At 45.0% G+C, this 26,156-nt stretch overlaps 2 protein-coding genes across 8 annotated transcripts; both read right to left on the bottom strand.

Annotated features, from left to right (window-relative positions):
* Nucleotides 1-1,465: 1,465 nt before the first annotated feature.
* Zfp354a (zinc finger protein 354A) lies at nucleotides 1,466-15,040 on the bottom strand. Of its 7 annotated transcripts, none has more exons than NM_001326566.1 (5): nucleotides 14,863-15,040; nucleotides 14,224-14,479; nucleotides 13,279-13,405; nucleotides 12,767-12,862; nucleotides 1,466-5,042 (listed from the first exon to the last, which is right to left on the bottom strand). In NM_001326566.1, exons 2-5 carry the CDS (start codon nucleotides 14,251-14,253, stop codon nucleotides 3,580-3,582), a joined length of 1,716 nt encoding a protein of 571 aa, NP_001313495.1. In that variant the 5' UTR covers nucleotides 14,254-14,479; nucleotides 14,863-15,040; the 3' UTR covers nucleotides 1,466-3,579. The 7 variants fall into 7 exon arrangements, with proteins under 7 accessions (NP_001313495.1, NP_033355.2, NP_001334424.1 ...); NM_009329.4 differs by lacking the exon at nucleotides 14,224-14,479 and adding an exon at nucleotides 14,111-14,193; NM_001347495.1 differs by having other exon boundaries at nucleotides 12,767-12,865; nucleotides 14,111-14,479; nucleotides 14,863-15,008.
* Nucleotides 15,041-25,214: 10,174 nt separating this feature from the next.
* Nucleotides 25,215-26,156, bottom strand: Olfr1375 (olfactory receptor 1375). The gene has a single exon (NM_146516.2). The coding sequence runs from the start codon at nucleotides 26,154-26,156 to the stop codon at nucleotides 25,215-25,217; it is 942 nt and encodes a 313-aa protein (NP_666727.2).

The following is a 26,156-nucleotide window of genomic DNA, read 5'->3' as shown; positions in this document are numbered from 1 at the left end:
GTGGAACTTCCAGTCCGAGAGAGTGATGCAGGGAGAGAAGAAAGGAGCAGAAGATTGGGGGCAGAGGTGGAGAGGGGAGATACACACTGGGACAGATGGACCAGAGCTGAGCAAAGAAACGTTTAGAGCGAGCCGTGTGGTGGGTCATGGGCAAGATAGTTGGGTTACGTTAGATGAGCTAGCTGGGAGAATGTCCAAGCATGTCCTAAGCTTTAAAACTATTGGAAAGCTCTGTGTCAGTTGGCAGGTCCGAGAAAGTCCCGCTATAAGACCCCCTTGTAGGAATTCCTACCCTCTGAGGACATCTGCTGAGAGTGATGAGGACTAATCTGGACATTGGTCATTGCTTCTCTGTCCCTATTTTGAGCACTGAGATATCTTGGAATAAAAGCTTCAATGAAGCCCAGTAAAGGGTTCCAGGGCTATGATCACCTGGAGTACTCTGGTTCTGTTGTACTTCAAATCCAACTTCAACTTTCATATCAGTCACTAGAGGGTCACCATAGGAGATGCAGGTAGATGAGACAAGCGCTGTGGGTACTGGAAACCAAACTTCAGCTTCTCTGGAATAGCATCCAGCACCTGGATGAGCCATCGTGCCCTTCTGATCACTGACAATAAGAGCCACAACAAAAGTGCTCATCCCACCAAGCAAGAACAACCCCCCACCCCCAATTACAGCCAATTAAGCAAGCTCTATTTACTATGCATAGGACTGACTCTCAGAGTCGGAATTTGAGAGAGCAGTGTGGGTTCACTTTTCAGGACTCTTGTTATAGTGAAAAAGTATAAACTGGGAGCTTTCAAAAGAATTTGGTGATGTAGGGATTTGGCAAGCAATTTCTTTTTATATTCGGCAAGCAGGCAGCCAATTAGATTGTCTGACAGATCATCTTAGCGGACATCTCATCAGGATGGAGTACATCTGAGGTGTGAGTTGAACTCCATTGAGTGGGGGAACGTGTCAATTTCCAGAACCAGGTTAAATCACAGTTAACTTGAATTTTGCAGCAAACAGAAATGAGCTTACTTTGAGCTTGTAACAAAATGGTGTTTAACTTTAAGATGGAGTCAGGCTGGTCCACCAAAAGGATATGAGAAGCTATTGTTTGACAGGCCCCCTACCACCACCACCAAGTACAGGTGTTGGAAACAAAATCTCCAATTTAACATCACTGAGAGGTAGAGAATTTAGATGAATTGATTGTTGTTATTATGGAGTATTGGGAGATGGCTTCAGCCAGATTATGTTGTAGTAAGGCCCTCACCCGGTGTAGACTTTTCAGCTATCATTACTGCAAAAAATTTCATCTCATTATAAATTACCTAGCCAGTGATAATTGCTAAATCAACATTAAATGTACTAAAATTGTAGACCTCAGGTTGCCCAGGAAGTTGTGAGCATTCATCTCTATGTAGTTCTGTGTTCCTTCCAACCTTAGCCATTAGCAGGAAGAAATGTGGGTCATCTCATTTGATTTGACATTTTATTTCCAGGTGCTGTGTAGTTACCAGCAATGTGATGTGCTACCTGGTGTGAGATGGCTGTCTTCCCATGTCCCTACAGAGCATTTTGCAGAAAATTGTCACACCAAATAATTTCTGGGTCTGGATCAGCAAAAGGCAACACAACTTTTTTCAACGGAGGATCTGTGGCTACTGCAAATGAAGAATTTAATTTTTAACTGAAAATTACAAATATAGGCCAGGCAGTGGTAGCCCATGCCTTTAATTCCAGCACTCAGAAGGCAGAGGCAGGCAGATCTCTGAGGCCAGCCTGGTCTACAGAGTGAATTCCTGAACAGTCAGGGCTACACACAGAGAAACCCTGTCTCAAACATACATATAGCATATATATGTATATATCTGCACACATATACCCACATACATACATACATACATACATACAATGTCACTACAGTTACAATTAGCACAGGTCTGATCACATTAGGAGAGCAAGAGTAGGAGGAGCTTGTGGTTGTACAAGCATTAGGCTGATGCCTCAAGTTTTAATGGAGCTGAAAACAGAAAAATTCTTGTATTTAGCTGGCTTTTTTTTTTTCAGTCCAGGACTCGTCCGTGGAATGATTCCATGCACATATAGGATGGTTCTTTGCCCCACAGGTAGACCTCTCTAGCAACACCCTCGAAGACATAACCAGAGGTGTGTCCTCTAGGTGATACTAAATCCAGTGATGTTAATAAAGATATTCATATTGGTAAATACAACTTTTAAGGGGTGATATTTTGCTGTCTGGCGAAAACATACCTTTCAAAGGTATCTTCTTATGCTATTTGAGAGACAGCTGAAAAAGAGTTTACTATTTCACCACAACACTAACTCCATTAAAGAGGAGCTAATTCACATGGCCTAGTAATCTTTTCATCACCCCAGAGTCTAGCATTTCAACCCATAAATTTGGGGGGCACACACGCAGCTCTAAATAATAGCAAGATCTTCAGCATTTTCCTACAGGTGTTAGATTTGCCATGTCTTCTGATAAGGGTTTTGCGTGTGTGGTTAAAACTTATATGTTCTTAGTAACTTTGAGTTTATTTCTCACTTTTAGAAAGATTTAAACTGTGTACACACACACACACATGAATATGCAATGTGTGCAATTGCCTGTGAGGACTAGAGACATCAGATCTGCCTGCAGGTAGGGGCATTTGTGAGCCACCTGACATGGGTGCTGGAACCTGAGGCTGGGTCACTTGAAACTGCAGAAACTCCTAACCACTGAGCTACTCCTTAGTTGCTGTTCCCGTACTTAACACACAACCTCGACGACAGCACATGGGTCAAAGGTAGAATTTAGTAGCACATGACTTTGAAGCAATCAAAACAACAGCAACAACAAAAACCTCTGGGAACAGAATTAATAACTAGGTGGACTATCTCCAATTCACAATACCAGGAGATGAGCTTTTTATTTTTCATTTATAATAATATCCACACACATTTGAAATCCGGTCAAGAAAAGGAGATGTTCCAGAGACTTAAGAGGTAGATTACAGCTCATTTTAATCTTTTATTTTGGCTCTTTTTTCTTAAAAATGAGTTGATCCCTTTTGAATGTTATTAAAGTGGTATAAAAATATCACCACAGTAGAGTTTAGTGTTTTGCTACTGAGAAGTCCAGCGCACTCCTCTGTGCACTTAGATGCCTATAATTACAACTGTTTCTAGCACACACTGCTGCAGAGAGAAAAGCACCATTTTACAAATACCTGAAGTCAAGGTCTTCAACTGTGAACTCTCCATTTCAGGTCACTGATCTTTTGAGATGGAAACCTCCCTAGGTTTGCTGAGGCTGCTTCAAACTCATGGAGTCAAGCAATCCTCATGTCTCTGGGTCCCAGTAGCTACATGTATGAACCCCTGGATCTCAAGTAATTTTTAAAAGTGTTAGACAGGCATGACCATTTTGTTCCTACCTGTTACATAAAACTTATCCATGGAATTTAGTTGACAGTAACTAAATGATTATAGAGACCCCCCATATTATGTTTATTACATCTCTCAAGATATTCTCTGAAGAGCTTTGGTTTAAGGCTTTTACACCTGCAAATGTATTTTTAAGGGTCCTCATCCACGTGAATTTTATAATGGTTGGTGAGGGATGACCTATGGTTGAAAAGTTTCCCACATGTGTTACATTCATAGGGTTTCTCTCCAGTATGAATTCGCTGATGTGCTATCCGTGAGGAGCTCTGCCTAAAGGTTTTCCCGCACGTGTTACATTTAAAGGGTTTCTCACCAGTGTGAATCCTTCGGTGCTGAATAAGAGCTGAACTTTGACCAAATGACATCCCGCATTCCTGACATCGGTACGGCTTCTCTCCAGTGTGGGTTCGCTGATGGTTACTTAGGGATGAGTTACACCTGAAGGTCTTGCCGCACTCATTGCATTTATAGGGTCTTTCTCCAGTGTGCATTCTCTGATGTTGGATCAGAGCTGAACTTTGTCGGAAGGCTTTCCCACAAACTTTACATTTACACGGTTTCTCTCCAGTGTGAATTCTTTCGTGAATAATAAGAGTTGAATGGGAACTTAAGGCTTTGCCACACTCATTGCAATTATAAAACTTCTCTCCCGTATGAATTATTCGGTGTCTATTGAGTCTTGAGATGGAAGTGAAGCCTTTCCCACACTCACTGCATCTGTAGGGCTTTTCTCCAGTGTGGATTCTTTCATGCTGAATAAGTGATGCACTCTGACTGAAGGCCCTACCACACTCACTGCACTTGAAAGGTTTCTCTCCGGTGTGGATCCTCTGATGATAACGAAGGGATGAGCTAGACTTAAAGGTGTTGCCACATTCGTTGCACAAGTAGGTCTTCTTTCTGGAATGAATTCTCTGGCATCCTGAAAGGGAAGTAGATGCCTTCCTCCCTGGGTTATATTTATAAGGGTTTTCTCCAGCATGGACCTTCTGGTGTATAAAAAGACCTGACCTTCGGCCAAAGGATTTACCACATTCCTTACATCTGTAGGATTTCTCTACAGTGTGGGTTCTTAGATGTTTATACAGGGATGTACTGAGAGTGAAGGCTTTGCCACATTCTTTACATACATAAGGCTTCTCTCCAGTATGAGTTATTTGATGTTGAATAAGGGCTGAACTTTGGCTAAAGGCTTTTGAACATTCTTTACATTTAAATAATTTCTCTCCACTATGATTTTTCTCATGTTTACGAAGAGATGAGGTGTTAATGAAAGTTTTCTCACACATACTACATTTATAGCGTTTATCTGGGGTGATTCCTAATGGATTAGATAAATATGATATTTGCTTTTCACATTCTGATGACCTTTTTTCTCTATGTGACTTTGGGCTCAGTTCATTGCTTTTATAGCTTCTTTCTATAGTCGAGGCATTCACATCCCACTTTTCCTCTAATTTGCCTTCATGTATGGAAAGATTTTCTGACTTCATGTTCCAAGGTTCTTTTCTTTTAGATTTTCTCATAATCAGTTCCCGAAATGAAGAGTCTTGTGTTTGAGTTGACTTAGTGGTTCTCTGACTGCACTTCAGTCCTAGAAAGGGAAAAAGGAAACCAAAGATGTGACATAAAAATTGACTATTGAAACTAGACATGTTGAATGAATAAATACTAATGCTACTTAAATAGAGGCTTGGTGTGTGGTTAAAAATAGAGGGTGGACCCAAGAGTTCATATAGAAACAAAATTGATGGTAACAGAAGTAAAGTGAAGGAAAAAAAAGCAAATCCATTTCTAGATGGCGATTAAACAGGGCCGAGGAGCTGGAAAGTGTAGCATCTAGAACCCAGAGAACTCACGTTAGTCACCTACACTGTTACCTCTAAGTTTGCCCTCTTTGTTTCTTGCCAACAATATCTTGCAGATCCAATTCAAAAGTTTACTATGAGAATCCTTGCTTGACTCCAAACATACATGGTCCATTCCTCCAGCCAGCATTTCCTATTTTCTCAGACAGAAGAATCTCAATCTCCATGTAGCTGTCCTTGAACTCATGACCTCTTGCTTTAGCCTCCCGAGAGCTGGGATTATTGGTGACCACTTCTGATGTACTGATATATTATTCTGTACCTCTCTACATATAACAAGCAGATCAGCACATTCTACCGCTTACAAATCCTCTTGATGGTATCTCATACACACACACACACACACACACACACACACACACACACAATTATTACTTCTGTTTTGATATGGAGTCTCACTATACAGCTTAAGTTGACAGATTAGGCTGGCCTGGAACTTGTAGCAATCCTCCTGCCTCTACCTTCTGAGTACTGGGAATATAAGCATGTGCTACCACATCTGGCTTGTGTAGTAATTTTTTTTCTTATTTATACCTACCTAATTTGAAGAAAGTCAAGTAGTCTTGACCACTTAAACATGAATTTCATATAGATTAGTCACAAGTCCTCATAGAACCTGTCTTCTCAAACACAACATAGATTAGAGAGAATTCTAAACTAGTTCACCCGGGAAGACATTATTACATTAATTCTACAGAGGTGACACAAAACAGGCATAATGTCAAGATCTGTAAGCTGTAAAGACAGCCTTATCCAAGCATCAAGCAAGACTGGTGTTATGATTTGAGTTTGAACTGTCAACTAAAGGCTCATATATTAAAAGCCTCACTACTAGCTGACTGGTTTAGGGTAGTGACTGGATCACCAATGGGTTTCCAACCCAATGGTATCATACAGAAGTGGTGGAAGTCAGGAGGTGGAACTTTCTTTGAAGAATAGGTTAATGGAAGAATATCCTGTATATCTTATCCCTGCTTCCCCCAACTTCTGGACTACCCTGAGGTGAGCTGCTGTCTTCTGCCATACGCTCACCCACATGATACCCTGCCTCACCACAGGCCCAGAAGCAAGGGAGCAAAGCAGCTATGGACTAAAATCCATAAAGCCACATGACAAAATAATTCTCTCCCCTTTAAACATTTTCTCCCAGGTACTTGTCACAGCGATGAAGAGTCTAAGACACTGCCTTAGGCCTTCTTATAAAGAAAGGCTACAGTTCTGATACTTTGCCCTTGCCAGAGTTCTGAGCACTGCAGTCAGCAACTGAACTCGCATCTTCCCCATAGATAAAATGTCTTAGTTTCAATAAGAATGGCTTCCATAGGCTCATATATTTGAATGTCTAGTCACCAGGGAATAGAAATGTTTGGATTAGCAGGATTAGGAAGTGTGGCATTGTTGAAGGAAGTATGTAATTAGTGGTGGGCTTTGACATTCCAAAAAGCTCATGCTAGGCCCTGTCTGTCTGTCTGTCTCCCTTCTCTCTTCTTGCCACCTGTGGATGAGGATATCTACGCAGCCACTGCTCCAGCACTATGTCTAACTGCATGTTGCCATGCTTCCTGCCATGATGCTATGGAACTTATCTGAAACTATAAGCAAGCCCTCAATTAAATGCTCTCTTTTATAAGAGTTGTCATGGTCATGGTGTCTCTTTGTAGCAATAGAACAGTGACTAAGAGGCCCTGAGAAGGCATTCTCTTTCCTATGCATTACTGTCTCTACCATGGTCTCCTAAGTAATGCCCTAGCTTTGAGTCTTGCCTCTGACAACTTTCTCTACACTACAACCAGATCACCCTGCCTAAATCCAGATCTTCCCGTGCTGAATGTTCTTTTAAGATCTCTGTTAGAATGCCAATGATTTATTGATGAGGTCCAGGATTCTTCCCACAGTGAAGTGTAAAAGTGTAAAAGATTTGTCTACATCTGCCAACACCTCCCTCCCCTGGCTACTGTCAGGTATGCTGGACTAGAAGCAGTTTCTGGAACAGTCCAGTTTAATTTTACTTGTCTATCTTTACATATGTAGAGACCACCTTTCCATTCACCCTCACTCTCTCACACTGTGGCTGGATAATGTTCTGAGTGAGACAAGGTTCCGGCATTGCTGAAACGTACACTTTTGTATGTGTGCATGTGCATATGTGTGTGCTTGATGGGCAGAGAGGATGCAGTGACAAACAAGTACATAGAAGCCATATGGTTATCTGGAGAGAGTCCCAGGCAAAGCCATCAGGAGAAACAGAAGTATAGTTGACTTCTGGACGGAGCAAAGACCCTGACCTTGCCTAGAATGTACTGAACAGAAGGAAAAATGGTTAAAGAACAAAGTATGGAAGGCCTCCTGAATATTGGTGAAGGCTGTGGAATTTTATACCAAGCTCGATAGGATGCCTGGGGAAATATGCACTATTTGAGTTGGCAGAGAACAGAGAGACCTAGGGCAGAAGTGAAAGCAGATGAAGGTTTTAGGGAGCTGAGGAGGTTGCTCTCAGGACTGAGATTAATGGCCTAACAGAGTACTAGGAAGGAAAGAAGACAATTAATTAAGATCATGCCTATGAATTCTGAAAGGGAATTATGGCACCAATTACCAAGAAGAGGGAGGAGAGGATGGGAAGCCCTAGGGGTCTGCTTCAGGTCTACTTGTGATAGCTGAGGGGCTTCAGAGGAGAAGGCAAGGAGACCCTGAAATAGCTGTGTGCTGCTTTAGAGACCTGGGGAAAGGTCAGAGCTGAAGACAGGCATTTGGGAATCATCAGCCTACAAATTCTATTTAAAGCTAGAGAACTGAAAGAAATCAGCAGACTTCCTGAACATTTAAGGAAACTGGGAGATGATGGTATTCCAGGAGCCAGAGAGGAACAAATGATTAGCCATGTCAAATACCCTGAAGACTGGTTTGGGTATACGGCTTGGTTGGTGTGCTGGATAGTTTAATGCCAATTTGGCACAAGCTAACGTCACCTGAGAGAATGGAATCTTAATTAAGAAAATGTTCCCTGAGAGAGGGGCCTGGGTTGGGGAGAAGGTGGGGATGGGAATAGGAGGGATGAGGTGGGGAGGGGGAGGACAGAGAGAGAGAGAGACAGTACTGGGAGAGACAAAAGGATTGGGGTTGGGGTGGGGGAAGCATAGACAATGGAATCTAGGACAATGGACCCCCCCCCCAGAAATCTAAGACTCCTAGCAATGAGGGATATGAAGCCTGAACCTGCCATCTCCTGTAACCAGGTAAGACATCCAGTGAAGGAACTGGGACACCAACCCAGCCACAAACCTTAGACTCACAATTTGTCCTGCCTACAAGATATGGAGGGGTTAAAAATGGAGCAGAATTTGAGGGAAGGGACAACCAATGACCAGCCCAGCTTAAGACCCATGCCATGAGAGGGAGCCCACCCCTGATACTATTAATGATATTCTACTATACTTGCAGACAGGAGCCTAGAATAACTGTCATCAGAGAGGCTTCACCCAGTGACTGATGGAAACAGATGCGGAGATGCACAGCCAAACATTAAGCAGAGCTTGGGGAATCCTGTAGAAGATGGGGAAGGAAGGATTGAAGGAGCCAGAAGGGTCATCACAAGAAAACCCACAGAGTCAACTAACCTGGGCCCACAGGGGCTCATAGAGACTGAAGTGCCACCAGAGAGCATACAAGGGACTGACCTAGGCCCTCTGCACAGATGTAACAGCTGTGGAGTTTGGTCTTAAGTGCAGGAGATGGAGGTAGCATGGAATTTAAGAAGAGTTCTTTTAGTGGAGCAGTAAATGAGAGACCAACTGGAAGTCTCAGGAAATAAGGCAAAGTGAAAAGGCAGGAAGACCTGGAAAGCCCGTGTGAAACCTGGTTCCAAGCGGAATAAGAACGCGAGCACGAGAACCTTTGTTTATAATGAAAGCAGTCCCAGCTACAAGGACCTGCATCAACTCTCTTCCACCCATGTCAGTTTCCACGTGCCAAAGCCTTAGCTCTCCATTCATTTTCCACTGGGGCCCAGGCCAGTCACAGGTTGTGGATATGCTAACTGCTCTGTACGATCCACTCAGAAACCCCCACATCTACGAACACACCACTCCGCCTTTGCTCTCTCTGAGAACCAAGTGCAGCTGAGTTACTTGGTGAAAAGGTTAGGACTTAGGTTCTAAGTAATGATCACATTGCCTCATGATTTCTTCTTTTTGAATACAAGATCTCACTCTAGTCCAGGTTGGACTGGAACTTACTATGTAGCACAGGCTGGCCTTAAACTACCATCACTTCTGCGTTAAGACTCCTGAGTGCCAAGACTGCAAGCATGAGCCTCCATACCCATCCATGTGATCATTACTAATAGTGGGTAATATGCGCACAGAGAACCACCAAAATTCTCCTTAGACAGTGAGAGTGCAGGTGAGGATGGGCTGTGAGTGCTGGTTAGAGTTATCTGACACTCAAGGCAGGATCTTCAAGGGTCAACCACAGGCTAAAGAGGCATCAGTCTTGGTATCTCAGAGGGAGCAGGGCCATGCCAAACCTGTCTCATATCACTATGAACCCTTACGTCTCTTCCACAAAAGTAAGCCTAAAGTAATTCCCACTATCAACCATTTCATCCATAAATGTGTCAAAACTACCCACATGACCCTACCCAAGTTAAAAACATTGTTCGCAGGTAGTCTCACCCTTATGATACACAGAAACCACAAATAAGCCAAATGACTCTCATGTAAAGGCATTCGTGGAAATACTCTATGTTGAATTAGTCACTGGCTCATTTGGCTTTCACTATTTAAGGAGGGCTTTTCGTTTTATTTATATGGTGCAAGTTATTCCTGTATTTTCTGCATAACCAGAAGCCTACTCTGCCAGCACTGGAAAATCGAAATAAACGAAACAAGCCGCCTCCAGATACAGATGCAGAGGAAGACAGAGATCACGCGCCCATGTGCTATGCGGGGATGGTGTGGAAGGAGAATGAGCCTGCTGAGGTGAAGAACATGGAGGAAGGAACCCTGGGCAGAATCCTGGGAAACCCAGGAAGGCAACTACAAGAGCTCTTGGCCATCAAGAAAAGGAGAAGGCAGGTAGATAAGTCAGGTACAAAGTCCTTGAGGCAGAACAGGAGACCACCATGGTGAGGACTCTGCCTTGGGCTCCATGGGACGGAAGTCGCTAGTTTTAAGGCTGTGGCTGACCTCCATCGTAGCACCTGTGTAAAATCAGGAAAAGCTGCCTTCCTCTGAACGGATTATAACCCCAGAGGCCAGCAGATGGCTGACAACCCCACACGGTTCAGCAGACTCTTGGTGGCTTCTGACATTAAAAATGATAAAAGGAAAAGAAAAGGGGGCTGGGGGGACTTCTCACTGGAGATGTGATTACTAGACCATTTCTGGAATTTAAAAATGTCCGGATTTCGGAATATTTGTGCATTTGGACACCCGCCAAGCCTGTTCGATACACAAGTGGTTTCACCCATGATTCTTAGTGTAGCTATGCAGGAAGAGCGCAGCCTCACTGCTTAGGCTCTGCGCCAATTCTTAAGCAAGAGACCCAAAGGAAGACATCCTTCAAGCCATGGCCTCTCACCTCCAGTTTAAGACTTACAAACCCAGGGACAACAAAGGCTGTTTCACATTTTTTATGTGTAAGGGTGCATAAAAAAGGGTGTCCCACATGCATCCCTGAGGCACACAGAGATCAAAGAAGGGCATCAGAAGCCCTAGAGCTGGAGTTATGAATGGTTAGGTGGGTGATGGAACCTGAACTCAGGTTCTCTACAAAATCAGCCAATGCACTAAAGAACTGAGCCCTGTATTTGTTATTTTAGTTTTGAAGGGGAAAGTAACTTTGCGAGTTCACCAGTGAGGGATCTTCCCCAACTCATCAGCCCTTAGTTTCTATCACCATAGCAACACCTCTGTTGAGCCTCCCTTTAGGTTACTTCAGGTCTGGCTCACAAGGTCTTTTCTTTTAACCATCTTGTAAAAACAGTTTTCCAGGATCCTAACCCCCAGCTGGTCGGCTCAAGGGTCCAAGGGTTCTGATCTCACTTGTGAGTTCCAACCCTTATAGAACCCCTCACCAGAGATCCGTATCCAAGCACTTCACTTATACATTGAATGAAAACCACCACCACCCCAAATCATCACACGGGGTCTCTCTAGAGCCCTAAGCAGGGGCCTTCATCTAGACCCCGCTATCTTTTCCTTCATTCCTGCAGTGGCGCCCTAAGGTTGTCTGGCTGCATCTCAAGTTCAATCCATCCTCCATAGTGCACCTCACAGCACTTCCTGAATGTAACAGCTCTTTGTAACAACTTACAACATTATATACAAATAAAGACTCTTTTTCCGGGCCCATTTTTAAAGGGTACATTGTTGCCTCCTCACCCTTCTCTCTGTGCACACAATTTTCTTTCAATCTAATCTCGACAGTGCTCTGAAACCTGCCTCACTCCTTGACACTCTCTGAGATGGTGGCTGTCAGAACAAGGACATACCATAGTTTCTTCAGCTGGTTAACTAAGAGACCTTTCAATTGTTTCTGATTAGAACCAGCTTTCTGAGAGCTACCCACAAGTACAGTGGCCATTTGCAGTGCAGATGCTAGCAGCTCCCATGTCCAGGACACAGCTCTTGGAACAGCACCAAGGCCCTCGTTACAGGATCCCTACATGCATAGCCTTCCCACCGTTTCCTTTTCCTTTACATTTTGAACTCCAACCTGAGTGAGTTCTTTATCATCCCTTAAATATACCATACTTCTTAAATGAGCTCTGAAAACGCAGCCCTCCTCAGAAACAACCAACAAGAAAAAAAAGACCCCAAGAAATTCATTCGGGACATGATCAGAAGAGAATAACAGAGCTAGCCCAGATTTCAGTTTCCCTCCACTGCTCTTATCTAATTTACGGATAATTTATTGAGTTGTTTGTTTACTTTGTTTCATTGGTGTGTGTGTGTGTGTGTGTGTGTGTGTGTGCGCGCACGCGCGTGCTGGGAGTTGAACCCAGGGCTTTTTGTGTGTTAGACAGGTGTTCTTACCACTGAGCTCCATCCCAGTCCCTGACCACCTCTTTCTTCTTTAAAGATTTATTTATTTTATATATATAAGACATTGTCATTGCCTTCAGATACACCAGAAGAGGGTGTCAGATCTCATTACAGATAAGACATTGTCATTGCCTTCAGATACACCAGAAGAGGGTGTCAGATCTCATTACAGACGGTTGGGAGCCACCATGTCGTTGCTGGGATTTGAACTCAGGACCTCTGGAAGAGCAGTCAGTGCTCTTAACCACTGAGCTGTCTCTCCAGCCTCCCACCCCCTCCACCCCGGCCATCTCTTGTGGACTGAGAACCTGAAGACATTTCCCAACCCACACTCTAAGCTGCACCCTCTCCTTATTCACCACACTGGAGCCTGCAGAGACTGCCAGGCCTGCGCACACACTCACCGAGAGAGAAGCCTCCAGGGCCTTCTTCCTCCACCTTCCAGGGATCCTCTCCTTGCTGCAGCAGGGAGATCACTTTTGGTTTGGTAAACGGGAATCCTGCTTGTAGACAAGATGAGCTCAGTAACCAGAAGCCTCAAATGTTTCCCTCACAAGGCCCTTTGCAGAAAAACACATAGCAAAGGAGATGGGCAAGAGGTTCCAGAGATGGAACAAAGCTCTCTGCTGAGAGATGAACCAAGCAAGCATGGAATGACTGCTGGTTGGGAAGATGCCCAGACTATGAACCTTTGCTTCATACCAAGGGAAGCGGTGCCCTCACTGCCACGCCCGCTCCACTGCACATGGGCAGTTCCAGGCCTGCTGTGCAAAGTGTGTGTCAATGCTTACTTATAAGGTCATATTTGTAAGGCCTGAAGGCAAAACTCTGCTAAGATTTCACAATGAAATCTCCATTTGGAAGAGAAGGCACGAGGTCTCGCTTGTGAGTCTCTGCCCACAGGGCACTCTCTTACCCAGCGAGGCCAGGTTGCTGTAGTTCTCCAGCATCACCTCACGGTACAGGCTTCTCTGAGAGGGAACCAGCTTCTTCCACTCATCCCGGGTAAAGAGCACGGCCACGTCTTCAAATGTCAACGACACCTGTGAGGGACAGACAACTCCATGGGAGAAGCCACCCTATAGCCTCAGGCTTTGACACACATGTGCAGATGTATATCCTCACACAGAGATACAGCCATCCAAACACGTGACCAAGTACATGAGAATACGCATATACACATGTATGCACACCACATCATACATACATACACGATAAGAAAAAAACTTTCATGGAAATTGTACAAGCAAAAGATAAAACCATAAAGTGGGAAAAACAACAACAACAACCAACCAACCAACCAACCACCACAGACTGGAGAAGGCTTGGTGAACAACATAAGGATTGTCAAGAAGAAAGAAGAAAAAAATAGAAAACCAATTTTGGTAAGGGCAGAGAATGAAACAGACAAGTGCGGGAGGCAGGACCAGAAAAAAAAGGAATTTTCTCAAGTACGTATGTGTATTCTGTCCCAGGTACCTGGCAAGTTACTTGTGGAATTTGTAGGCATACACCAGACTGGCACCAGGCAACAATAGCCTGTCTATCAAGAGATACATAAGACTGGAACTGTGAACATGGGGTGTGCTCCCCACAGAATCCACCACCCACGGAGGGAGGACCAACTGCTCCAAGGAGGGCATGGGCGATGAAACCCGGTGAAGGCTGAACTGCGTGGATAACTGTCAGAAGGAAAACCAAACAAAATCCGCTCCTTCTGCTACGAAATGAACCGGCAAGGTGCTTACCTGAGATGTCGCTTCCCATTGCTCAGGAGCCATCTTCTTTCTGAAGGTTCTTCTTCCAAAGATGGGTGAAGATGAGGGAGGATCTGAGGGTGGAAAGAAGAAAGGAGTAGTACCTGTTGCTCGGCACCTGTCAGAAGCAGCATCTCCGAAAGTGTCCCATCATCTGAGCCTGGCTCTTCTGCCTCAAGAGAGGGAACCAGGAGCTGGGGGTGGGCATCAGAGAATCGACAAGTCACCAGTCTTCTTGTCCGTGGATGTCCAGAAGCAAGATTCAGGCGACACTGTACTCCATAACCGAGGGGACTCACTGAGCTCCCATGTGAACACCCTTAGACTGTTCACCACATCTCAGCAGGCACTTTCCAGCCCCTTTGGGAAGGAAATTGAAGTCTGAATGCGGCCACAGTGGGGGCGCCTCCGGTTTTGCCCCCTCAGATTGACCACGGGCAGGGACGGTGTTCTTCCTTATAACACGTTGCCCACCCGACTGCACTGCTGCTGTCAGAGATCGATTTCCAGAATACCAGGGGAAAACTCCAGAAAGGGGACCAATAGTAGCCCAGGACAAGAGAGCTGCACGGAAAACACAGCCTGCGTGGTCACTGCCCGGGCGGTGGGGAGCAGGTCACTTGCAGTCCAGAGCCAAGGCCACTGGGAGCGCGCGTTCTGGGGAGGGGGACGCGCAGGAGGCCGCCGAGCCAAACCCAGCCCAGCCCCTGTCTGACGTCCGAACATATCGAGCCTTCACTCACCTTCCCTCCTCCGGCTCCCGCCGCGCCTCACATATGCTCTGAGCCGCCGCGGGTAAGGACTCTGCACGGGGACCTTGGCCCCTAGCCTCGAGCCGCGCCACAGACGCCCTAAGACCCGCGAAGGCTCACGGGGGGGTCAGATCTTGGGGTCCAGAGGGTGGTGGCCGCGGAGCCCTCTGGGAAATGTAGTCCACTTCGAGACACAGGGATTCTGGGATTTGAAGTTCCTCGGTTTGTCTGATGCACAGATTACTTGGAAGGTCAGAGTGGACACCGGGAATCAAACACCTGCTTGTTAGGTAAATAATAAAAGATGTTGCAGGTTAGTGGAAAGGAAGCTGGCACGAAGTACCCTTTAGAAGAGCTTTTTTTTTTTTTTTTTTTTTTTTTTTTTTATAAGGTATTAGTAGGGCTGGAGAGGTGCTCAGCGGTTTAAGAGTCCTTGCTGCTCTTGTTGAGGACCTAGGTTCAATCCCCACTACCCATATCAGTTGCTCACAATGGCCTGTAACTGCAGTGCCTGGGTTCCAATACCCCCTTCTGGCATCTCCGGGCAGCGGATGCATTCCATGCTCATACACACTCACTCATACACACAAGTAATAAATGTCCTTAAAATTCTTCTTTTCCCACAAATAACAACAGCGGGGAGGGGGGAAGTTATTAGAATCAGGCTGAAGGCAGCCACGATGGAGATCTGACGGGCAAAGCTTATCAAATATCCTTCAGCTCCCAAGGACAGGAATTCTGTATTCTTACAAGTTTGGGGAAGTTTGTGTTGACACATGGCCCAACTTGTGTGCCAGGAGTCAAAAGAAAAGGTAGGAAGGCAGTAGATGCAAGCTAAGTTATAACTCAAGGTTGTCTGGGGTGTCTGTTGGAGCTAGGGTGGCAGCTGAGAGAGGAAGAGAGAGATAACTTAGCTCTGTGAGCCTTGTCAATGTCACAGCACATTGCTTGTATCAACTCTCAGTCCAAAGAGGGAGAGACTACAGGAGTGTGTGGTCTGACTTTTCAGAGTACGCTGTACAGTCTGTGTTCTAACGGTCACGCACCAAGCCCTATTATGAGCCATTTGAAAAACTGAATAAAACAAATGTCATTATCCTGAAGTACTTTATTTTTTGTAAAAGGCAAGAACCAGACAACAAGCCACGAACATAATTAGATAGGGATCTAGAAGATACCTGTAATAAGACCAAAAACAAAACAAAAAAACAACAAAACAAAAAACAAAAAAGAAGAAAAGACAAACAACAAAAGAAGGGTAGGGCAAAGCAAGGGCAGCCTGGGCAGACAAGAATGAAGCACGGGGTTGAGGCAACAACTCAGGAGAGGCAGAATTGTAGCAGTTGTAGTTTTGTGGCTGTGACACTCACTTGAGAAGAATAACTTAAGGGTCTAAAATAAAGGGCCAGTTTGGGGCCGTGGTTGGCAGGTTAAAGTCCTCGCCTGACTGACTCCATTGACTGTCGGCTCAGAGCAAGGCAGCAGAATGTCACAGAAGGACAAGGAAGATGAAAGCCGTGGAGCTGAAGGCAGCCAGGAAGCAAAGAGCAGCTAACAGGAAGGGGTGGGGCCAAAATAGACCCTTCAAGGACATCCCTAGAAACCCATCTTCTCTAGCCAGGCCACACCCCCTACAGCTCCATAACACCCCAAAACTGGTTGAAAGACTGAGTCCATCAATGGGTTAAGTCATTGTGTATGTAACAGCCCTTATGATGGACTCCTCCGTGGATACGGCTTATCAACGCAACCAGATATGGGCTTTAGCAAGCTTTTGGGTACCCCTCAATCTAATGAAATTGACAATCCATAGCAATCAGGACAGAGACATTACAGGAAGAGCCAACAGATAATTGTTTTAGAATTTTTTATTTATGAGGACCCGGAAGAAGACTCAGTGGTGAATCGCTCCCTGCCAAGCCTGGTAACCTGAATTCAATTCTAGGAACTCACATAGTGAAAAGAGAGACTGACCTCACACATACACTGTGCCACATACATTCATATATGCACAATAAATACATGCAAAACATTTTATTTTAATTAATTTGGTGGTGGTACTGGAGAATGAACCTGAGCCTCTAGCAGGCTAGACAAGCATTCCACCCCTGAGCCACATCCCCACTCTGTAGAGAAAATCGCTTACGCGCATCATCTGTCAATAAAAAAGACTATGGCCAATGAGCTGAGGCAGGAAATAGGAGGTGGGACACTGGCAGGAAGAGACAGGATTCTGGGAAATAGTGGGAAAAAAATAAAAGGAGATGATGAGAGAGATGTGAAAAAGCAGCAGCTGAGCCTGAAGGACAGGTAACTAAGTGGTAGACAGAATAGTTTGAATGGGTTAAGTAAGCTACAAGCTAGTCAGAGAATGAGCCAAAGCTATGGCCTAACCAACTAATAATAAATAATTAGTCCCAGAGTTGTCATTCCTAGAGCAGGGGATAGAAGAAAAAAAACATTTTTTTTTTAAACACCAGCCCTCTTTTAACTTTTGAGACAGAGTTTCATCAAATTGGCTAGGCTAACATTGACCTCACTCTGCAAAAGCTGGCCTTGAACTTTGAATTCTTTTGCCTCAGACTCCTAGATAGCTGAAGTGGCAGACTCTCCCAGGCCAGGCTAGTAGGTATTGTCAGTCACACAAAAAAAATTATAAATACACCCAGCCCAGCCCCACTCCAGTTTCTTGGTGCCACAGAGCAGAAATTAGTAGTTAGGGTTTTGATTCTTTTATCAGCACTTAGAAGCCAAGCTTAACCTGTCACCATTCACATCTGCTTCAGTTACAACTGAAGCCACAATGTATTTGTTGCAGCTCAGTAACTTTCAAAGCTCTTATCTGAGGCTTATTTACTTCAAGGTATTCAAGTAAAGTTTTATTTCTAGTTGTTAATATTATCTTAAGGCTTTCTTTTTTATTCTGTCAACATCCTTGAAGTTTATCTTTGAAGATGGTTTTCTTCCGTTTCTTGAAACAGAATTACTGTGTCAAGGACTGCTAAACCCTAAGGTGTTTAGGGTTGGTCTGATGCTATGTATACAAATGCTAAATTCTGAACCCCAAGATCTTGCTACCCTCAGATGAGTGAATTCTCACATACACTGATCTTTGCTGTGTAAACCTTCCTCCCCAATTTTAAGCCATTGGTTACATAAAAATGCCTATAGCCAGTCACTGTGGAGAGTAGAGGTAGACAGGATTTCAGTTACCTGGTGGAGGTAGTGAGGAGGGACCACAAGGAGAGAGAGAGAGAGCTGGAAAGGAAAATAGAGAATGGGAGGAGAGAGATAAGGAGACCACCATTAGATGGGATGGACCATGAGCATGTGGCCAGAAGAAGTCTACCCTGAGGACAGGCTGATGGAGCAAGAAAGCAGCTGGGGTGAGACCAAGCAACTAACTTGGGGAGCACAGCTGGGAATTAGCCAATCTAGCATATATAAAAATAGATTAGGGGTAATCACACAGTAATTGTGCTAAGCTGATTAAAATAAATTATAGGCCTCAATCTCAATTATTGGGAGGCTTGATGGCTTAGATTTTTCAAAACCTACACTAATGAGGGTTCTTAAATGCTTCAGCCTTCCTTTTAGGCCACCACTCAATAGAGGGAGTGGAAAAGAAAAGTTAATAGGAAACAGGTTGTGGACCTGTTTAGAAATAGTTCTTTGGGTGGGGGGATTCCAATCCTCCTTGTCAGCAACCAAGTCGTCTAGCAAAACGCCAACACGAATCAGCAGCAGCAATCCAGCCCACTGGGCAATCACCATTCACGAATCAGCAAGTAAAGGCAGTTCAATCCAGAGGAAACCACGAAGCTCTGCCAATCAGCCCAAGTCCACGAAAGTGGAAAGATGCCCCCAGACTATCACAAGAAGTTCTTCGGCTAGCTGCTCTCTATGCAGTCACAACCAGCAAAGATCAGTGATGGAGACGCAGTGCCAGAGCCTCCTCCCACAGATTTATATCTTTTCTAAGCATCATTTATCCTTTCACTTGTCTGGCCCAGCAAAACATTATATGGCATGACTGAGTTTCCAAAGAAACCAGAAATTTCTATTTAAGGGGCTGGCTGGGTCATAATAAGAATGAATGGAGTTAATCAATAGCATTTACAACAACACCAAGGCATTGAGTCTGGAGCCTAGTTCTCCCCTGGGAGAATTTATAATCCAAATTCTCATTATTGGTTGATGGCCACATGTGTCTGATGCCAGTACCCACTTGCGATTTTCCTTCAGTCTTTTCTGTATTTAGGAGAGATATGGCTTTGCTTGCTTGTTTGCTTGTTTGATATGCAGTTTTGAAAAGTTGTGCAATTATGCATAACAAAAGAAAATGTTATGGCATCAAAATCTTGATCCCTCTGCCTTAGTCCCTGGAGTGTTAGGAGCACAGGGGACAGCCACCACACCTCCCTTAGGACTGTTTTCTTTGCAGTATTTTGGACTTGAGCTGGTGGTGAGAGCAGAATTACTGGAAATAGACTCCTGAGTCTTCAGAGGATCCATATACTTAGTGGATTGTGGGCTGACACATTCAGAGCTTCAGGAGGTGCAGAAGAGGCTGACCTGATAGAACCAGATCTGTTAGCAGAGGGTCAGAGGTGATGACATTACATACTATGATGGTTTGTATATGCTTGGCCCAGGGAGTGGCACTATTAGAAGGTGTGGCCCTGTTGGAGTAGGTGTGGCCCTGTTGGAGTAGGTGTGGCCCTGTTGTTGGAGTAGGAGTGTCATTGTAGGTGTGGGCTTTAAGGCCCTCATTCTAGCTTCCTGGAAGCAAGTATTCTGCTAGCAGCCCTCAGATAAAGATGTAGAACTCTCAGCTACTCCTGTACCATGCCTGCCTGGATGCTGCTATGTTCCCACCTTGATGACAATGGAATGAACCTCTGAACTTGTAAGCCAGCCCCAATTAAATGTTGCCCTTTATAAGATTTGCATTGGTCATGGTGTCTGTTCACAGCAGTAAAACCCTAACTAAAGCACCAACTGACAGACTGGAAGATGTCACAGTTCTTGGGGCACTGGGCTGGCATGCAGTGTGGCTTTACATAATGGAAGATGTCGCAGTTCTTGGGGCACTGGCCTGGTATGCAGCATGGTTTTCCTTGAGGAGGAAATGGTCTACTTCAGCCTGAGAGTTCCTCCAGTCCCAGCAACATACCTTAAAACCAGGACTGGGGAGGACCAAACTGCTTCAAAACAGCTTGAGAGAGCTGTCTCGAGCAGAAAGGTCTGAACTATAGAGTTTTAGAGTAGCAAGAAAAAGATGTCTAGAGCAGAGCAGAAAATACACACACACACACACACACACACACACACACACACACAGCTATCTGAAAAGCTGTCTAGAGTAGAGCAAAACAGAGAGAGAGGGGAGGGAGAGGGAGAGGGAGGAGAATGAAATCTGAAAAGCCATCTCCAGCAGACTACAAAGCCAAGAGCTATCTACAAAGAGCTGTCTAGAGAACCATCCTGAGCAGATCATAGACCACCAGCTTGGACCAATGATTTGACCTCAAGGCATTTGTTTGCCCTGTTCCCAGACACCCCTTCTCTCATAACCCAGCCCTAGCCAAGGCTGGTCCTTGGCGCAACACTCAACAACTCACTATCTTCCCCTCTATGTCTCTCTCTCTCTCTCTCTCTCTCTCTCTCTCTCTCTCTCTCTGTGTGTGTGTGTGTGTGTGCTTGTGTGTGTGTCCACCTGTCTCTCTCTGTTTGTCTCAGGGTGTTTCTGTCTCTCTGTCTCTGTAAGTGTGTATCTCTGTCTCTCTGGGTGTCTGTGTCTATGTATGCATCTCTGTCTCTGTGTGTATGTGTGTGTCTGTCTCTGTCTTTCTGACTCTCTGTGTGTCTGTATCTCTGTGTCTCTATCTCTCTCTGTATCTTTCCGTCTCTGGCTCTGTGCGTGTACCTGTGCATGCTTAGTGTCTAACAGCACGGATCAGGAACTGAGGCAGGTCCCAATGACCTGCAGTAACAAAAATAGACACCAGAGGGAAGAAGAGACCACCAGCTTCAGAAAAACAGGAGAAGGAAGACTATTTCCCCTCTTTTTTCTCAGACAGGGTATCTCTAAAAAGGCTAAGAACTCACCATGTAGCCCCAGGGTGGACTCTGCATTTTCAGTGGTCTCCTGCCTCAGTGTCCCAAGTGCTGGGATTACAGCCTACCCTTTAATTATGAATCTGTATAACACAAACCAAGAGTCAACACACAATCAAGAGTGGACACACGTCCAGAAAGACCGAGGAGTCCCCAGCCAGCACAAATAGTAACAGTCTTCCCTGCAATGCAGCAGGCTGTGGGTGCTGATGGAGGTGAGTTCTTCTGTGCTTGTCCATCCGGCAAAAATTCCAAGTCAATCTACCACGCCCACGATTAATTACTGCCCTTCCCAGGAGCAAGTGACAGAGAGTCTGGATGTCCATTGGCTGAGGACAGACAGGAAACTGTGATGTACACGGACCATGAGCTTTCTTCAGCCATAAAGAAGAGTGAAGTTATATTTTCTGCAGCAAAATAGATGCAACCAGAGTGAGGCATGATAAGTGAAATCAGTCAGATTTAGAAAGGCAAATACTGCATGCTTTCTTCCATTTGTGGCTTCTAGATCCTAAAAGAGATGTGTAAAATCATATATGTTCACGTGACACAAAACTGGAAATTCAGGAAGGAGGGAGACTTAGTTTTCACATTTAAAAATACTTTGTTATTATTATGTGTATGTGTGTCATATGTTCTGTGTGCATGACTGTAGGCATGTGTCTGCAGCACCAGGCATGTAGAGGTCAGAGAACCACTTCTGAATGTCAGCTCTCTCCCTCCACCCTGGGTCTGAAGGCAGATCTCCAGTTGTCAGGTTGTGCTGTGTGGTGGCTAATACTGGTTGTTAACTTGACTACATCTAGAATAAACTACAATCCAGAATTGGAGGGCTCACCTGTAATCCAGATCTTGAGGTTGGAAGACACAAGTTCCTGACCGGGATCTTGGCATGGAGATCTTGAGGCATAGTGGCCATGAGAATCTTAGGCCCAGGCAAGGTAGGACAAGTCTTTAATCCCAGGAGACTAAGGCAAGGGTATCTCTGAGTTCAAAGTCTGCCTGGAACAAAGCAAATCCTAGATTCAGGCATGGTGGTATATACCTTTAATCTGGGCCACACTTTCAGCTGGAGACCTATGTAAGACCTACGTAAGGGAGAAGGAAGTTTCACTCTTCTTCACCTGCTTGCATTTACTTGCCAGCACATCTGTTGGCAGCTACTTCTGCAGAAGACCAGTTGAAACAGCCTCGTGGGACTGAGCAACTACTAAATTCTTGGCCTCCCTGTTCACAGCTGACCATTGTTGGGTTATTTGGACTACAGACTGTAAGTCCTCACAATAAATAACCTCGATATAGAGAGACAGTCCATAAGTTCTGTGACTCCAGAGAACCCTGACTAGTACAAGCTGCGAGCATCTCTACTGGCTGAGTCATCTCTCAGACCCAGTGGTTGCATTTCTAAACTTGCACTCCATTAACCCCAGTTACACTTGAAGTCTGAGGGCCTGACTCAACACTCTAGGGTCATGGGATGCACTTACTTTAAGAGCTGTCACATAGGATGAACATATACATTTCTGCTACTTTATTTTATTTTTAGGATTTCAGTGTCAGGAGATAATTCTCAGACCAGTTCTCTACTTCTACCAAGTGCGTCCCAGGGATGGAATGCAGGTGGTTCCTACTTTATGATTTTATTTACAAAAAGGAAAGAAGAGAAATAAGTAATCCCTATCTTATGTTTTAAAAACTTTAATTTTGATATTCTGATTAACATTTGAACCTGGTTGAAATGACATAAACAAAGCAGCTTTGTAACCTTTTGGTGTGTGTTGTCCTTTTCCTAAGTGTTCCCTCATGCTTGAACTATCAAACTGTTTTTTTTTTCCCTGACTGGTCCTGGAAAGCCTTTTTTGTGGTATATGCAAAGATCAAGCTTTTATGGGGTGAAGGTCTCTAAGGAAGAAGAAAACTCCTCTGACAACTGTAAGCCATGCTGAGCCATCTCCCCACAGCTGATCAAATGGGGAGACATGCAGGCACAGGAGTGACTGCCACAAGGTTTCTACACTCAAAGAATCCAGCAGCAACAGGTGTGGACCACACAGGGAAGCCCAGGGTTGCTTGGAGGGTTCAGGGAAACAGGGACTAGAGGCTCTGTTGTGGTCTGTTGTGGGTTCTGCAGGTAGGGGTGAAAAGGCGACTCACACAGGCTTGGGCTGGTGGGTTTGGATCATTCCCATGTGCCCTAGGCTTAGAAACCCTACTACCAGATAACCAGTCCTAGGGTTATTAGGATAGAGTTATTAGGATAAGCTGACATCAGGTGTCCTGGCTTCTGAATTACGTGGAATATAAAGGCCATCACCCTGCTTGAACTGCAGTGAGGGGGTCCCTTTCTCATCCCAGAGGACCCCCATGCCAAAATGTCAAAACATAAGATACAAAAATAAGGAGGCATAATTAATAGAAACTCAAGAATTCAATTTTTAAAAATATGTATTCATTTAGACCTTAATAGCACATTTTGAAATATATGTTTCACATACTATAGGCAACTATTTTCTGCTTTGGCTGGCATGGTGGTAACTGTTTGTAATCCCAAGATACAGGAAGCTGAGGCAGGAGGATCACTAGTTTTAAGTTAACTTGGGTTAAATATCTAGATACAATCTCAAAAGAGAAGCATATTAAAACTTGCTGTTTTGAAACTTAGAATACCCCAGATACAATTTGCAAAACACATGAAACTCAAGAAGAAAGAAGACCAAAGTGTGGATACTTCGTTCCTTCTTAGAATGGGGAACAAAATACCCATGGAAGGAGTTATAGTTCAGACCTGAGACGGAAAGAAGGACCATCCAGAGACTGCCCCACCTGGGGATCCACCCCATAAACAACCACCAAACCCAGACACTATTGCATACGCCAGCAAGATTTTGCTGACAGGACCCTGATATAGCTATCTCTTGTGAAACGATGCCAGTGCCTGGCAAACACAGAAGTGGATGCTCACAGTCATCTATTTGATAAAACACAGGGTCTCCAATGAAGTAACTAGAGAAAGTACCCAAGGAGCTAAAGCGGTCTGCAGCCCTATAGGAGGATCAACAATATGAACTAACCAGTATCCCAGAGCTTGTGTTTCTAGTTGCATACGTAGCAGAGGATGGCCTAGTCAGCCATCAGTGGGAGGAGAGGCCCTTGGTCTTTCGAAGATTATATGCTCCAGTACAGGGGAATGCCAGGGCAAGGAAGCAGGAGTGGGTGGGTTGGGGAGTGGGGTTGGGAGGGGTATAGGGGACTTTCAGAGAAGAAACTAGGAAAGGAGACAGCATTTGAAATGTAAATGAAGAAAATCTCAAAAAAAAAACTAGCTACTTTAATATCATGTTGCTGTTTTACTAGGATGCTTTATTATTTCTTCTGTTTCATTTAGAACGAGGTGCTGTATTTGACATTAGCATATATCGAATGTATAATAAGCAAAATTTGAACACTGCGATATTTTTCTCTATAGAGAAGAAATCAGCAGATGAAATTTATTTCTTTAAAAATAAGTTGGTTTCAGGAGATCTTAAGAGCACTTGCTGCTCTTCCAGAGGATCCAAGATCATTTCCCTGTTCCCAAGTCAGGCAGCTTACACCTATTGTAACCCCAGTTCCAGGGGTTCCACACCATCTTTTGACCTCCTTGGGTACTAGCAGCCATATGACTGTGGAAAGCAGTCACAAGACCCCTAAGTCACTTTTCTTTTACTTTTTAGCTGAGTCTAGAGGTGCTTCACTCATGGCTAGGACTGAGGGGTTCAGCCTTAACAGTGTAGAGTCCCATCTGTAGCTTGTGTTTTCACACACAGTCAGTCTAGAAGGTCACATAGTCAGACTAGATTTCTTCACCTCTAAAGCATGTTTGTCCTTCAGAGAGCAGCAGGGCAACAGGCTTGTCACCATGACAAGACTGGGTGTGTGGCTCCAGGCTTGTCACTATGACAAGACAAGATTGGGCGTGTGACTCCAGGTTTGTCACCATAAGACAAGACTGGGTGTGTGGCTCCAGGTTTGTCACCTTGACAAGACGAGACTGGGTGTGTGGTCAGCCTGCCCCTGGGTGTTGTCTGACCCTTTCTTTCTTCTCTGAGGGGATTCCTGCTCCACCTCAAGCTGCAACATGTCTAACTCTAACCAATATGAGACTGGACAATAGCAATCATGACCAAAGCAACAGCCATCTACCACAGGTTGCTCTGAGGGTTACCAAGCAGATATGCACCATGCTAAGAGGGCTTAGAGTCTCTGTTGAGGATCCTTGTCACTGTCTCCTTCATGTCCTTGTTCCTCAGGCTGTAAATGAAGGGATTCAACATGGGGGTAACCACAGTATACATGATGGTGGCTACTGAGACCTGGATGGAGAAGGAGCCCGGAGGTCGTATATAGATCCCCAGAATCGTCCCATAGAACAGGATGACCACAGACAAATGTGAACTACACGTGGAAAATGCCTTGTGCCTGCCCTTGGCAGAGGGGATCTGGAAGACCGCCATGGTGATTCGGACATAAGAGACCACAATGAGAATGCAGGGGGCCACAAAGAGAAACAAGGTTCCCAGAGAGGCAAGTTGATTGACTCGTGTGTCCGAGCAGGCCAACTTCATGAGCAGGTAAGCATCACAGTAGAAGTGAGAGATCTCTGGGATGGAGGAGCAGAACCTCAGTCTGCTCATGAGGAGTGTGTGCATCAGAGAGATGAGGGCAGAGCACATCCACACAACGGCTGCCAGCCCCACACAGAGCTGGGGGGTGATGATGGTGTGGTACTGTAGTGGGTAGCATATGGCCACGAATCTGTCCAGGGCCATGGCAGCCAGCAGAAGGGTGTCCACATGGGCAAAAGAAATCATGAAGAACATCTGAGTCAGACACTGTGCATAAGAGATGGTCCTCGTTCCAGCCACATGGCCAGCCAGGAGCCTGGGGATGAGATTGGTGGTGAAGCAGACATCAACGAAGGAAAGGTTGGCCAGGAAGAAGTACATGGGGGTGTGCAGGCAGGGGTCGGAGATGATGGCCAGGAAGATGAGTGTGTTCCCAGCTACCGTGACCAGGTACATGCACAGGAAAGCCCAGAAGAGGATTTGTTGCTGCTGTGGGTCATTGGTGATACCAAGCAGGAGAAACTCGCTGACTCCAGTCTCATTCTCCCTCCCCTTGGACAT

The sequence above is a fragment of the Mus musculus genome, chromosome 11 (genome assembly GCF_000001635.26).
Source record: "Mus musculus strain C57BL/6J chromosome 11, GRCm38.p6 C57BL/6J".
Taxonomy (NCBI): Eukaryota; Metazoa; Chordata; class Mammalia; order Rodentia; family Muridae; genus Mus; species Mus musculus.
This window is presented reverse-complemented; position numbering and strand designations above follow the sequence as displayed.

Excerpts from the sequence above, each read along its gene's own strand:
- Olfr1375 (NM_146516.2), bottom strand. The coding sequence starts at position 26,156 with ATGTCCAAGGGGAGGGAGAATGAGACTGGAGTCAGCGAGTTTCTCCTG.
- Zfp354a (XM_006532789.1), bottom strand. The coding sequence starts at position 14,143 with ATGGCTCCTGAGCAATGGGAAGCGACATCTCAG. Across the intron at positions 13,406-14,110 it reads AATGGGAAGCGACATCTCAG|GTGTCGTTGACATTTGAAGA; the intron begins GTAAGCACCTTG and ends TGTCCCTCACAG. Across the intron at positions 12,866-13,278 it reads CAGCAACCTGGCCTCGCTGG|CAGGATTCCCGTTTACCAAA; the intron begins GTAAGAGAGTGC and ends CTTGTCTACAAG.